General features: G+C 39.1%; 1 protein-coding gene across 1 annotated transcript; it reads left to right on the forward strand.

Annotated features, from left to right (window-relative positions):
- Nucleotides 1-1,728: 1,728 nt before the first annotated feature.
- On the forward strand, nucleotides 1,729-8,591 carry sephs3 (selenophosphate synthetase 3; the record flags this gene model as incomplete). The annotated part of the gene is made up of 8 exons (XM_079588767.1): nucleotides 1,729-2,032; nucleotides 3,672-3,775; nucleotides 3,857-3,964; nucleotides 4,168-4,322; nucleotides 4,484-4,574; nucleotides 4,704-4,803; nucleotides 5,535-5,747; nucleotides 6,314-8,591. 8 exons carry the CDS (start codon nucleotides 1,729-1,731, stop codon nucleotides 6,586-6,588), a joined length of 1,350 nt encoding a protein of 449 aa, XP_079444893.1. The 3' UTR covers nucleotides 6,589-8,591.
- Nucleotides 8,592-13,494: the final 4,903 nt, after the last annotated feature.

The raw sequence follows: 13,494 nt of genomic DNA on the forward strand, positions 1-13,494 counted from the left end.
AAGCAAAAAACTGATTTGTGTAAACTTTGCAAATGTTTCAATAATAAGAAACTTATTTGTTTTCTGGGATACTTGAAAATGATCTCAGGAGCATTCTAATTTTGCAAGTAGATGTTACTACACTTTGAGTAGAGTTAACCTGTGCAAATTCAATTGAATGGGTATGATTTGGAAAGATCATACCTCTTGATGGTTCACAAAAGCATGTAGCCTCCATAATCCTTAAGGGAAGTGGGAAGTATGGAACAACCAGGGCTGCATTTCCCAAAAGCATCGTAAGCTTAAGTAACAATTGCCACCAATGGTCTCTACGCTCAACTTAGCCTTACAATGCTTTTGGGAAATGCAGCCTGGGACTCTTCTTAGAGTTGGCTTCCTTGTCAAACTGAGCAATCAATGGAGAAGAGCCTTGGTTAGGGTTGTGACCAAGCAGCTGTTGGTCTCTCTGGTTCAGCTCCATGATCATATATGGAGATGAGATAAATTTACCGAAGGACACGTACCACTGCGACACTTATCTGGGCTTTATGGCAGAGTGGCCCGACTCAAGCCTCTCCTCAGTGAAGACGTGAGAAAACCCACTTGGAATTTACAAAAAAGCATCTAAAGGACTCTCTCAGACTGAGAAACAAGATTCTCTGGTCTGATGAACCTCAGTTCCAAGCATCATGTCTGGAGGAAACCAGGCACTGGTCATCACATGCACAATACCATCCAAACAAGTGTGGTGGTGTTTTTCAGCGGCAGGGGCTGGTGAACTCGAACTCAAACAGGGCAGAAGGTTCACTTTCCAACAGGACAATGACCCAAAGCACACAGCAAAGGCAATGCAAGAGTGATGTTTATTGACAACTCTTGTGAATGCCTTGAGTAGCCTAGGCTTGAACGCAATCAAACATCTCTGGAGAAACCCTGAAAATGGCTGTCCTTCGACGGTCCCCATCAAACCTGACAGAGCTTCATACCCAAAAAGACTTGAGGCCGTAAAGATGCTTTAAGTACGGAGTTAAGGGTTCAAATACTTATGCAATGTACTTATTTCAGGTTTTCCTTTTGTAATAAAACATTGTCACAAACCTGTTTTTGGCTTTGTCGTGTATGGAGTATAGATTGATGGGGGAAAAAGTAATTTAAAGTAGTTTAAAATAAGGTAGCAACAACAAAATAAAAAAAAGGGGTATGAATACTTTTGCAAGGCTATATAGCCTACCGTAATTTTCACTATAGTATTTGTATATATTTTTGAGGAAGCAAATGAAACAAGGTCATTAGCCTCGAGTACATATGGGATTGTCCATACATTTGCATCAATCCCAACGTCTGATGCACATGCACCTTCATGGGCAGAACCAGAATAGGGCGGAGCTCAATATAGCAGACTATGCGACGTTTATTTCTGAGGTGGGTGAAGTGTGACCAGTCAAAATAATAATATGGTAGCGATAGTTCAGTTTGGTGCTAGGTTGATTGTCCTACTCTTTCTTTCTCATGTTTAGTATATTCTACCAATAAATTGTCTATCAGCGACGAATTATCATACTTGTGCCATAAAATGACAACCAGCTCCCCTCTGCAAGATGAGTTGGTTCAGTCCGTAAGCGCGCCGCGTCCATACTCGTTCTATGACCAAGCGTGTAGAATAAAACACGCTCTCTGTTTCTTTGAGGCGACTCTCGTTTTCTCTCACTTCGCCACCTGAATGAGTAATAAATACATTTCAGCATAGCCATGTCAGTTTCCGAGCCACAGTCAGTGGACTCCGGCGGAGCGGGAGGGTATGGAGCCTTTTACCCGGCGGGATACCAGGCGCTGCACCCGGAGGAGCACGGCCTAGATCGCGGCTTCCGACTCACGGCCTTTTCCGATATGAAAGGATGAGGGTGTAAAGTCCCGCAGGAGACTCTGCTCAAACTCCTGCAGGGACTAGAGCCTGACCGCCCGCCCGGAGAGGACGGCGGCTCGGGGACGGGTGTTGGAGACGAGACCGCTGATTTCGGGCAACTTGTTTCAGTTCCCCAGGGTCCTCGGCTAGGTAAAGTATGAGCCGCGCGCTGACCTGTCACACCATCGCTGTCAAAAAGCGAGCACTGATTCGTGAACCTTTCGTTCTTTTGAGTCGGATCTTTTCAAAGAATCGGTTCCCAAAAGAGCAATTGGACCCAGAAACCAGAGTTTATTGGTACTGATAGTAAGAGCATTTGAAGTGAAGCGAGGTTTTGTCTGATAGGGCAAAAAAGTAAGTTAAATTGCCAAATAACATATATATTTTTATAAACGTGGTGGAAATATGTTTTTGACTTGATTTTGTATAATAGAATTCTATATAAAAACATTTTGCCATATGTTGTCAGCTTATGGCTTTATTTGGATGTTTAAAAAAAAAAACACTGAATCATTTTTGTGAAATGGGTCGTAGAAACGAATGGTTTAAAAGAACCGATTCAAGGAAATGAGTCAGACTTCCCCGTCATTGCTTTTAAACGGATATAATGTCAGTCAGTTTGATAGTTAATCAACAGGTTTAGCAAATAAATGCTTATTTATTTAGAAGTTTTTTGCTGTAAAGTTTTGGGTGTTTATATAGCAGATCACATAGTCTAACGTCTGTGTTGGTACAACTCTTTGTTTAACCTTTGACTTATATCCTGTTAATTAAAAACTACTGGGGATTAGGGCTGACTTCTAATAGTCGAGGATTCGACGATTCGATTCGGAGAGGTCTGATTCGACTATGAACCTCATAGTCGAATACATGGGCGTCAGTTTGGTTTGAAATGTGCTGGGGACAGAGACGCATTCGCATTTTCAGAAGGGCTGGGTACAATTTTATTTATTTTTTCGCTTTCGCGCAGGTCATGTTTTGAAAGACGATGTCCTGTAGCTTACTAATGTAAATAAATAAAAATGTATTCAAAAATCTGCTTCACATTTTCAGCAGGGCTGCGGAGCGGCTGTGGGTTGACTCCACACGGTTCTCATGTGCGTTAAAAAGCTTTACGTGGTTTAATGTACCTAAACAACGATTACCAAATTTCCCTCTCATATTGCTCCTCATAACCACTGAAAATGGTAAAAAAAATCGAACCCGGAGTCCAATTATTATGGACGTTATCTGATATTAAGCGTTTCTGCTTCACATTTTCAGCAGGGCTGCGAGTTGACTCCACGCGGTTCTCATGTGCGTTAAAAAGCTTTACGTGGTTTAATGTAGCCTACCTAAACAACGATCACCAAATTTCTCTCTCATATTGCTCCTCATGTTTATGAAATGTTATGATATATGTGTGATATGTGTTTTTTAGCTCTTTTGTTTGAAATGGAAAAAATCTAGCTGCTATCTAAAAAAAGAAAAAAAAGAAAAAAAGGTTCGACTATCAGTCGACTATGGCAAAATCTAACGAATCAGATTCGACTATGAAAATCCTTAGTCGAAAACAGCCCTACTGGGGATAATGCAATCATGTGAAAGAGATGTGAACTATGGACTCAGGCTTCCAGTCAATGCTTACAACAAAAAATTAGATCACAATTAAGTCTGCAAAAATGCTTCTTAACATTGCAAACTGAAGATTTAAGTCCCCGTAGTATATGATTAGCTTCTATAAACATTTATGCACTTTGCACATGATTTCACAGTGAGTGAAAAATAATTCCACTGTTCTTGACTGCAGGTATTGGAATGGACTCATGTGTGATCCCTCTGAGGCACGGGGGTCTCTCCCTGGTCCAAACCACAGATTTCTTCTATCCTTTAGTGGAGGATCCCTACATGATGGTGAGTGAAATCTTATTAATGTTTTGCAAAAGTTAGCATGCACCTCACAAGAGTGTCCAACTCATGTCTATTATTTTACAGGGACGAATTGCCTGTGCAAATGTTCTGAGTGACCTGTACGCTATGGGCATCACAGAGTGTGACAACATGCTTATGCTTCTCAGCGTCAGTCAGAAGATGAATGAGAAGGTGCGCTGGAATCTCTCTGCTTTCATTCTCGCTGTCGTATCATGTTTGGTTTTTACTTTTTAAAACTAATGCAAAAATTAAATTTTCTGTATATATTGACATGTACAGAATGTTTACTACATTTTTGCATGATGTTTTTGCAAAATTAGAAAGCTGAGCATGAAATGGTTAATTTTGTTTGTTCTGTGCCGATGTTCTCTCAGGAGAGAGAGCAGGTGATGCCTTTAATGATGAAGGGCTTCCGTGATGCGGCGGAGGAGGGCGGGACTTCAGTAACCGGGGGACAAACAGTCATCAATCCCTGGATCATCGTCGGGGGCGTGGCCTCTGTTGTGTGCCAGCCCAACGATTTCATCATGTGAGTGTTTCTCATGAATCAAAGGACTGTATATCTGTACACTTGGTTCTGAATGATCTAGTTTTTCCTAAACAAACATTTACCACAATTTCAAATGGTAAAATGAATTGTCTGACACTGCTCACATATGTCTGTGTGTATATATATATACACATTTTCAGGCCTGAAAGTGCTGTACCTGGAGATGTGTTGGTTCTCACTAAACCTTTAGGAACTCAAGTAGCAGTGAATGCCCATCAGTGGCTGGATATAGTGAGTATACATTTTCATCTTTGGAATGATTGCTTGTGCAGTTCTTTTCTCCTTTTGAGTTATGAAGAGATGGCAACCTCATCTCATTTCTCTCTGTATCTCTTTTATATTTATGCTTAATTTCTTCAGCCTGAGAAATGGAACAAGATAAAGTTGGTGATTTCCAAGGAGGAGGTGGAGCAAGCTTATCAGGAGGCTATGCTCAACATGGCCACCCTCAATCGCACTGGTATGTCATTGCATAAGCATTATTAGCATGGATTATTTTTAACAATGGGGCCAATATTCATTACACACACACCTCCTAGTTTTGCAACTCAGTTTGTACTAAATTAAAATGGCCTATATGCGTACTTTCAAATGACGAGGAAACTCTTTTGCAGTACTAATAAAGAATGAACTATATGCCTTTCTCCACTAAGGATACTGATTTTTAGAAGGCAGTAGTTATTTGTCCGCCGTTGTAGAGAGCATTACATAAAACGCATCACCATTCTGAAACATTGACTTGTAGTTGTGTGCCAACTACAAGTCAATGTATGAGTGAGTGGAGGCGGGGCACATTTGCATATTCATGAATCCACGTATACTACATGAAGCAAACGTGTAGTTACATTCAAGCAATTTTTAAGGCATGAGTAAAAACATTTCCAAGGAAAATACTTTAAATATGCCATTTTGGTGATCAACGATGAGTTTTAAAGAGTACAATTATTGACAACAGGGGGACTTAAAAATATATTACAGCATAATATTTCATAATACTACTGTTTTTACTATATATATATTTTTTTTGTATGAAAAATTGCAGCCTTAATGAGCTTAAGCGACTTTCAAAAACATGAACTAAATCTTGCTGACCTTAAACTTTTGAGAGTAGTGTATAAGGTAATTTCAGCAGTTTATACAACAGGTTTTACATTGTTTTTACATTATATCTCTCTCTCTCTCTCTCTCCAGCTGCAGCCTTAATGCACAAATTTAATGCACATGCTGCTACGGACATCACAGGCTTTGGGATCATAGGTCACGCACGGAATCTCGCCCAGCAGCAGAGAAACGACGTTGCCTTTGTCATTCACAACCTTCCCATTATCTCCAAAATGGCAGCAATCAGCAAAGCTGGTGGCAACCTATTTGGGCTTTTGCAGGGCACCTCTTCTGAAACATCAGGTGAGGGTCACAGCTCTGTGCACAAACACAATCGTTTTAATGTGAACTAAGAATTATCATCATAACTTTGCAATTACACTGAAAGTGGGCTCAACATAATTAGCATAGGATAATTTCTTTGTAAATAAAGATTGTATTCGCTTCAAATACTGTAACAAAAAGCTCTGTTAGTCTGTCGTTCTCCCTGTATCATCCCAACTGACAATCTTACATTTGAAGTGAAAATGAATTTAAAATGTTCAAAGATTTGTATATTTTATTTTTCTATACGTGTTGTAATCAGTAGTAATAAAATAATGGTAAATTGAAGAATTAAATTCTTACTAAACGGCTAAAATATATTAAAGTACAGTTGACTAACAATATTGATATTTACATTTGTTCAAATTAAATTGAATAAAAAATAAATGCACATGGGATTCAAGGTCCTCCACAAGTTTTTTACGGTATTAACATGAATGATTAATCAAATGAATAATTTATCAATTCCTGAAAACGAACAATCCTGGTCAGTAGAGATTTCTACAAGCTCTTGGGTAGATAAATCTTTTTCCTGCCTCTCTCAGGTGGCCTGTTGATCTGCTTGCCACGGGAGCAGGCAGCCCGGTTTTGCGCCGAGATGAAATCCAGTCGTGTGGGTTTGTCGGGAGCAGTGGGGCAGGATGGAGGGGTGGGCGATGGGCAACAGGCTTGGATCATTGGCATTGTGGAGAAGGGCAGTCGCTGCGCCCGCATCATCGACAAACCTCGGATCATAGAGGTCCCGTACCGTGGCTCTGTGGTCAACGCGCAGGAGACGAGCAACAATAATGCTAGCCCTCCTCAGGTTCAGCAGACATAACATCTCCACAGCGCCACAGAGGGTCTCTCAGTGATCATTATTCTTTACCCCTGACCCTTACTATGATGATCGATTTGAATGTGTGTGCTCACAACAGACATGGTGTTTGTGAAGGACAGAGCATGTGTGGTTACTCTTGCTGTCCATTCCCTCCCCCCGTTCAACCAAAGGGTTGAGAGCAACAGACCAAAAATATTTTAGCTGACCTGGTGGGAGATGGAATGGACAAGCTAACATATTTTCATCCCTCATTTTCTTTTCCTCACTCATTCTCATTCTTCACAACTCATTCTTTCAAACACACACACACCTCCACTCTGGTTTCTTTATATGTTTTTGTTTTCCTGGTTGACTGTTTTTTTTTATGTTTAACAGCTATTCTTTAAAAGAATAGTTCACCCAAACCATAAAAGCTATAACTTACGTTATTAACCCTTATGTTGCTTTAAATCTGTATGCTGCTATATGCTAATTTTTATTTTTGTTGAACACAAAAGGAGGAATTTCAGGCAGACATTTTTCAATGAACAAACAAACAATGAAATCGCACTATATTTCAAGTCTGCAAAAAGTGGTTTTGTCTTATATTCCAGTACGAATCATTCTTAAATTAAGAAACGTTTTCTTGAGAAGCAAAATTACATCTTGTTTTATGAAAAAAGTATAAAAAATAAGTGATTTTATACTTAAAACAGGATAAAAATGTTAATGGTGTAAGAAAAAAAACTTTTTTGTAGTTTTCTTACCCCGTTGGCTGATTCGTTTGTCTTGTTTTAAGTTTAAACACTTAATTTTGATAAATGTTTCAGAAAACAAGACAAAATCTTATATTTGTGTTTCTCACGTCAGTGTATGATTGCTTTGAACTTTTTCTGACTAAGAAAGTAAACAGACTAAATGTGTTAATATTTGTGACCGGTTAACTCGAGATTAAGCAAGTAATTGTAGTTCTATGGAAAAGGGCTCATAATTCTGCTTTTGTGTTCCTCTAAAAACAGCATACAGGTTTAGAACAATATGAGGGTGAGAAATTAATAAAATACAACTTTTTAGTTTGTTGCCGAAATGAGAATGAAACCATATCCAGAGCTTAATTATTTTTACTTGAGGTGTGAGGTTGAGGCTTTGAGGCCTCACACTAAAATGAAGCCAGGTTTAATAAGAAAACATTCCAATGAGTTCTTGATCAATCGGATGCTTTGAATAGCAAATATCCTTAATGACAATCAGACGTGGTTTTTTTTTTTTAAGCCATCTGACAAACATGTCAAAGAAACACTATCAAACCAATGTATCCTTGGGCCTGAGTAATCATAAACGTTGGATTAGTTGTGATATTTACTGGTACAATCAATATTTATTTTGTCAAAAAATTTAATGCAATTATCCAAATTTCAAGTGTTTTTAGGTGGTGTTTAGCTTGTATCCAATCAGTCTGATTCATCCATCGGTTTTAATTGGACATTCTTGTAACATTCAATTATGTCTGGTAAAATTAGGTTATAATGTTCTGTCTTGTGGGTCTTTTTACTTAATAGAGTGACTTTACACTAGTTAAAGTAGGTTAGACCGGTTCTTCATTCATAAAAAAACGGACAACATGTGTCATGGTTTTAGGGGCAGCAGTTAATTATGAATGATTGTGGTGAGACACATGGATGATCTTTTTCTTCTCTCTCAATAAGTCTGTTGATTTTGAACAGAAGATGAGGTAGTCTGGTTCTCCCTCTTGTATCTGAGAAAGGGTTGAGCAGCTTTCTCCGGTCCAGTGGGTGAGCCCAGAATGCCAGTTGTGCTGTTTGAATGGCTTGGACAGAACAGCAGTGTCCACAGTCCTCTTTATGACACCTCTCTCTTTAACCCCAGGTCATGGGACAGGTGAGGTTGATGTTAGATAGGAAGGGATAGGCTGAACTGCCAATGTTCATTCTCCTGGCACTGGTTTTGTCATCGCAGTTTTCATTCATTAAACCAATGTGACTCAATAAACTTGTAATTTCTCTAAACTGACTCTATTATTCATTGAAGCTTGTTTTATGGTCTCTGTTGTTGACTGTCTAGATGTGTTGTATGTAGTTCACCACAATGTGTCAGCAGAGTGCAACACTGTAAGAAGGAAGCGGCTAACAGAGTCTTGGCTCTGTTCTCTTTATGTATTGGCTTGTCTCAACATCATGTCATTCTGCTTTAGTTGACATCTTTTTAAACTCAAATCCAGTAATTGACATCTGAGTATTTGATAAACAAAGCACTTTTAAGCGTATGGCAATTGGCAATTGTTTTTTAGCGAGGGGATACTGAAAAAGAACGAATGAACATAGTTGTCAAAAATGTGCATGATCAAAAACAGATTTTTTTTCATCCTCTGCCAGTAGACAGATGTTGGTTGAAACGTTTGACTTTCATAAAATTTGAGGTAATATGAAGAAAAGTTTTCATTTGACTGGAAAGTAAATACTAATTTCATTAGTGGCAAATAAACATCACTTCTATCTTAAATTGCATTTGCTGTTAGTACTGGAGAATACACTATCCATTTAGAGAAAAATGTCTTAATTTTCCATTTGTCATCTATTCCTCAGAATAATTAGAGACTGTTCCAATCCTTCAGTATGTGTATCAGCTCGATATGAAAACGTATAGGAATTTGTGAAGGCAGAGTTCTTCCCATTTTCTACCCTGTCCTTTCACTTTTAGGTGTTGTCTTCTCTTCTTGCCTAAATCGGCAATTAGACCAAGATAATCATCTCTCTTTTTATCGACCAAAAACATTTTGTTTACCAGCTCCTCTCCTGCTATCATCTGGTTTGATTTGATTAAGAAAGGGAGCGATACATAATCGCTCACTCCGGACATATTTTGTTTTCCCTCCGCACATTCTGCAACCCCTCTTTTCTCTTACATAATGTCCTTTTTGGTGCAGAGTTTTTTTACGGTGAGGAAATACTTTAACAGCTTCTGATTCCACTCATTTTCTGTTCACTGACTCTGTCACCATGCCCGGTCTAAACCTGTTCAGCAGAAACCTTGGTGGACCAATTGTTGCGCTGTCCATTGGTTCTCTTTGTACAGCGAAGCATTGAGTGTATGTGCTCATCACTCAGTATTCTATTTTTGTGTGTTATGATTAGGGATGGTATATTAATTTTGAAAGCTTCCCTGCTGTTGAATTTATGCTTTCGCTGCTAAATCTTCAGTTCTACAGCAAAACTAATCTTATTTTGTTGTCAATGGGAATTGGCAGTTTGTAATTAACATCATGAAGTGCTTGTCATGATGCATATCAAGACCCTTCTGGCCCTACACTGGACCCCCTACCGTTGTACTGTGGCTGCCGTCGCATCATCCAAGTGGATGCTGCACACTGGTGGTGGTTGAGGAGAGATCCCCTGATATGACTGTAAAGCGCTTTGGGTGTACCGTATGAAAGTGTATATAAATGCTTCATTCCATTCCATTCCGGTTCACTCTGCTGACTCATGACTGCAGAAATGCACAGATCAAACCACATCATCAAATTCGCAATGACAGAACTGTAGTGGGTCTCATCAGCAAAGACGATGAGTTGGCATACAGAGAACCTCACCTGGTCTCTCAATACCAGCTCCATAGCGAAGAAAGTCCAGCAGTGTCTCTACTTTCTACAAAGGCCGAAGAAAGCCCATCTCCCAGCCCCTCATCCTCACCACTTTTTAGAGAGTCTGTTGAGAGCATTCAGAGCAGCTGCATCACTGTCTGGATCGGGAACTCTCCCTTCACACCAACTCTTCTCGCTCTGACCATCTGGGAGAAGGTACTGAGGCATACAGGGTGAGATTGTGTGACCTGTTTTTCCCCCAAGCCATCAGACTGCTTAACTCCATGACAACACACACACACACACACACACACACACACACACACACACACACACACACACACACACACACACACACGCAAACAGAAACTCCCCACTGTTCCTCGTTTCATCCACAAAATACCTAACTCTTCTGTTTAATCTATTTAGTATAATTTAATTATGTACAGTTTAGTTATGTAGTCCAGTGTTTGTCTTATGTAGCACCATGGTCCTAGAGGAACACTGCTTTGTTTTACTGTGTACAGGCTCTATATAGCTGAAATTATAATAAAGCTACTCTGACTCCTATGAATAGTTTCAAAGTTTTGAGTTACCAGTTCAGTCTGAAATGCTGAGCCAACCCGATCTCATGGCAATTCTTACGCATTTTATGAGGTGGCTAATTCTTACCAATTCATACGACCTCACTCGTACGAATTTGTACGATTTTTGCTAAATCGTACATATTTTACGAGTTGCCAAATTCGTATGAATTCGTACGAATGACCTACCCCGACCCTGCCCCTAAACCTACCCATCATGTGGGCTTAGACAAATCGCACGAATTCGTACGAATTGGTCGTGAGATAGCGTTGGCTGAGCTGTACGATTTAAACCATTAGCTTCAAGATTCTTTATGTCAGCAAAGTATACTTTTAAAAACTAAAAGATATGCAGATGAATCAAAATGACCTGTTTGATAAGCATTAACAGTGTCTGTAGTATGTGAGCAATTTATTTGTGAGTTCTGTATGGAGAGCACGAGCCCCTAAGGATCTGCATAGATAGATGAACCACAATGACTGCCTCTGATGTAAGTGCATTTTTTGCAGCCAATCTCCAAAAATACCCTTTGCAGCTGTTCTCAGATCTCCATTTCTAGACATGAAGACTGAGTGGTGTAACAGTCAAAAAGATTCATCTTTTTCAGTGGGGGTTTTATCTTGTCAACAAGGGAAAGCGAGATAGTAGGCTGCTATAAAAAATTCTATGATATAGAAATTAATTTTCTTCAGTAAGAATGCAGCAAATTAATCAAAAGTGACAGTAAAGACCTTTGCAATGTTTCAAAAGATTTTTTAAATTTCAGATAAATGCCATTTTGGACTTCTGCTCCAAAAATTCCTGATTTAAAAAAATATATATTCAGCATAATAATAATAATAAATCATTATGCACCAAATCAGCATAATTTGGTGATTTCTGAATGATCTGAAAATTCAGCTTTGCCATCACAGGAATTAATTACATTTTAAATGAAAATAGAAACAGCTATTTTATATTGTAATATAAAAAAATAAAATAAATGCAGCCTTGGTGAGCATAAGAGACAGAAAAATAATACTGACCCCAAATATTTGAACGGTGTAGTGTGTATATAATTAGAAGACTGCATTACTGCACAGTGTTCAGTAAGTTGTAAGGCTGGTCCATTCTGAACATATCCAGTTTATATTTCTCTCTGCCCTCTAGTATCCCATGTGACCCTTTAAGACATGCTTGATTAACCAGTTAACAGGGGTTAACGTGCATGTAAGAATGTGCTGCGCATTACGGTTAATCTTTTCTTTCTAAGTGGGATCTGATGGTGATGATCCCGTCAGGCGTCTTGCAGTAGCACTCAAACTGAGATTTCAGATTAAGAGAGATGGTCTCCTGTAGTATCTTATAATTAAACTGGTGAAATTCCCCTTAAAGGAGAACTCCGGTCAATTTTAACATTGAGCTCAATTTTTAGTAAATTTGGAGTGCTGTCAATACAGAGAACAACGACAAAAATCGGTGTTGCCTACACCGTGTTATCCTCTTTTTAAAATTTGCACCCTATTGACTTGAATGGGGCAAGTTTTAAACCTGCTTTTATTTCCTTTATCATCCTTGATGTGTCATTACAAGTGCCCAGCCATGTTGAGTGATTCATTCAGAGTGAACACGAGTGAATCTGACTGCAGGAGATGTGAAAGATATTAATAAAAATGATGTTATATCAGCCAGCGCACATACCTGTATTTAGTTCCTGTTTTCGGTCGAAGTCCAAAGTAGTCGAATGTCGAGTTGACGCGCATAGGTTTAGTTACTTAGATCACGCGGGTGAACTCGACAATTGACTACTTTGGACTTCGACCGAAAACAGGAACTAAATACAGGTATGTGCGCTGGCTGATATAACATCATTTTTATTAATATCTTTCACATCTCCTGCAGTCAGATTCACTCGTGTTCACTCTGAAGGAATCACTCAACATGGCTGGGCACTTGTAATGACACATCAAGGATGATAAAGGAAATAAAAGCAGGTTTAAAACGTGCCCCATTCAAGTCAATAGGGTGCAAATTTTAAAAAGAGGATAACACGGTGTAGGCAACACCGATTTTTGTCGTTGTTCTCTGTATTGACAGCACTCCAAATTTACTAAAAATTGAGCTCAATGTTAAAATTGACCAGAGTTCTCCTTTAAAACATCTGGCTCTTCTTAAACAGTCATCTGGAGAAAGTATGATTTTCTCATCTGTGATGCAGAGGCAAAAATAGCCTGTCATGTTTTTTGTGAAGTTTCTTTGCATAAAGGAAAGAGACCGGTACAGGCAGCCACCACTTTTGACCCCAGGCACGGCACCCGTCTGCCTGTCATCTCTCAGTCAGCAAAGGCAGGGTAGACCGAACGCAAATCCACAAGCATATGGTTGCACTGGAAATCCATATTATCATGCATTTATTTTCTTTTTTTTTTGTTAGCTCTATAGTTCCATAAGCCCCTCCAACTACATAGAGTTGTTCACATGCCACAAAATATACGGGATAAGTAGCAGTCGAGGCTGACACGAGAGCCAGACTCGACGGTCTACAGTCAATTCTCATGAAATTATAGCTGTGTAACTCATCTCAAATAATGTTTGCAATGTACTTGCACTTCTCATTTGCATCATCTCAAGTTTAATTCACCAAGCAAGCCCACTCAGTATTTTTAGTTGTAAGCATAAATAAATGGATGGTACCATTAAGGAGTAAATTATTCTCGATTTACTGCGAATCGAGTATTTCTACAATGGTATAACTGAAAACATTT

Source organism: Phoxinus phoxinus (assembly GCF_949152265.1).
Source record: "Phoxinus phoxinus genome assembly, chromosome: 18".
Lineage (NCBI taxonomy): Eukaryota > Metazoa > Chordata > Actinopteri > Cypriniformes > Leuciscidae > Phoxinus > Phoxinus phoxinus.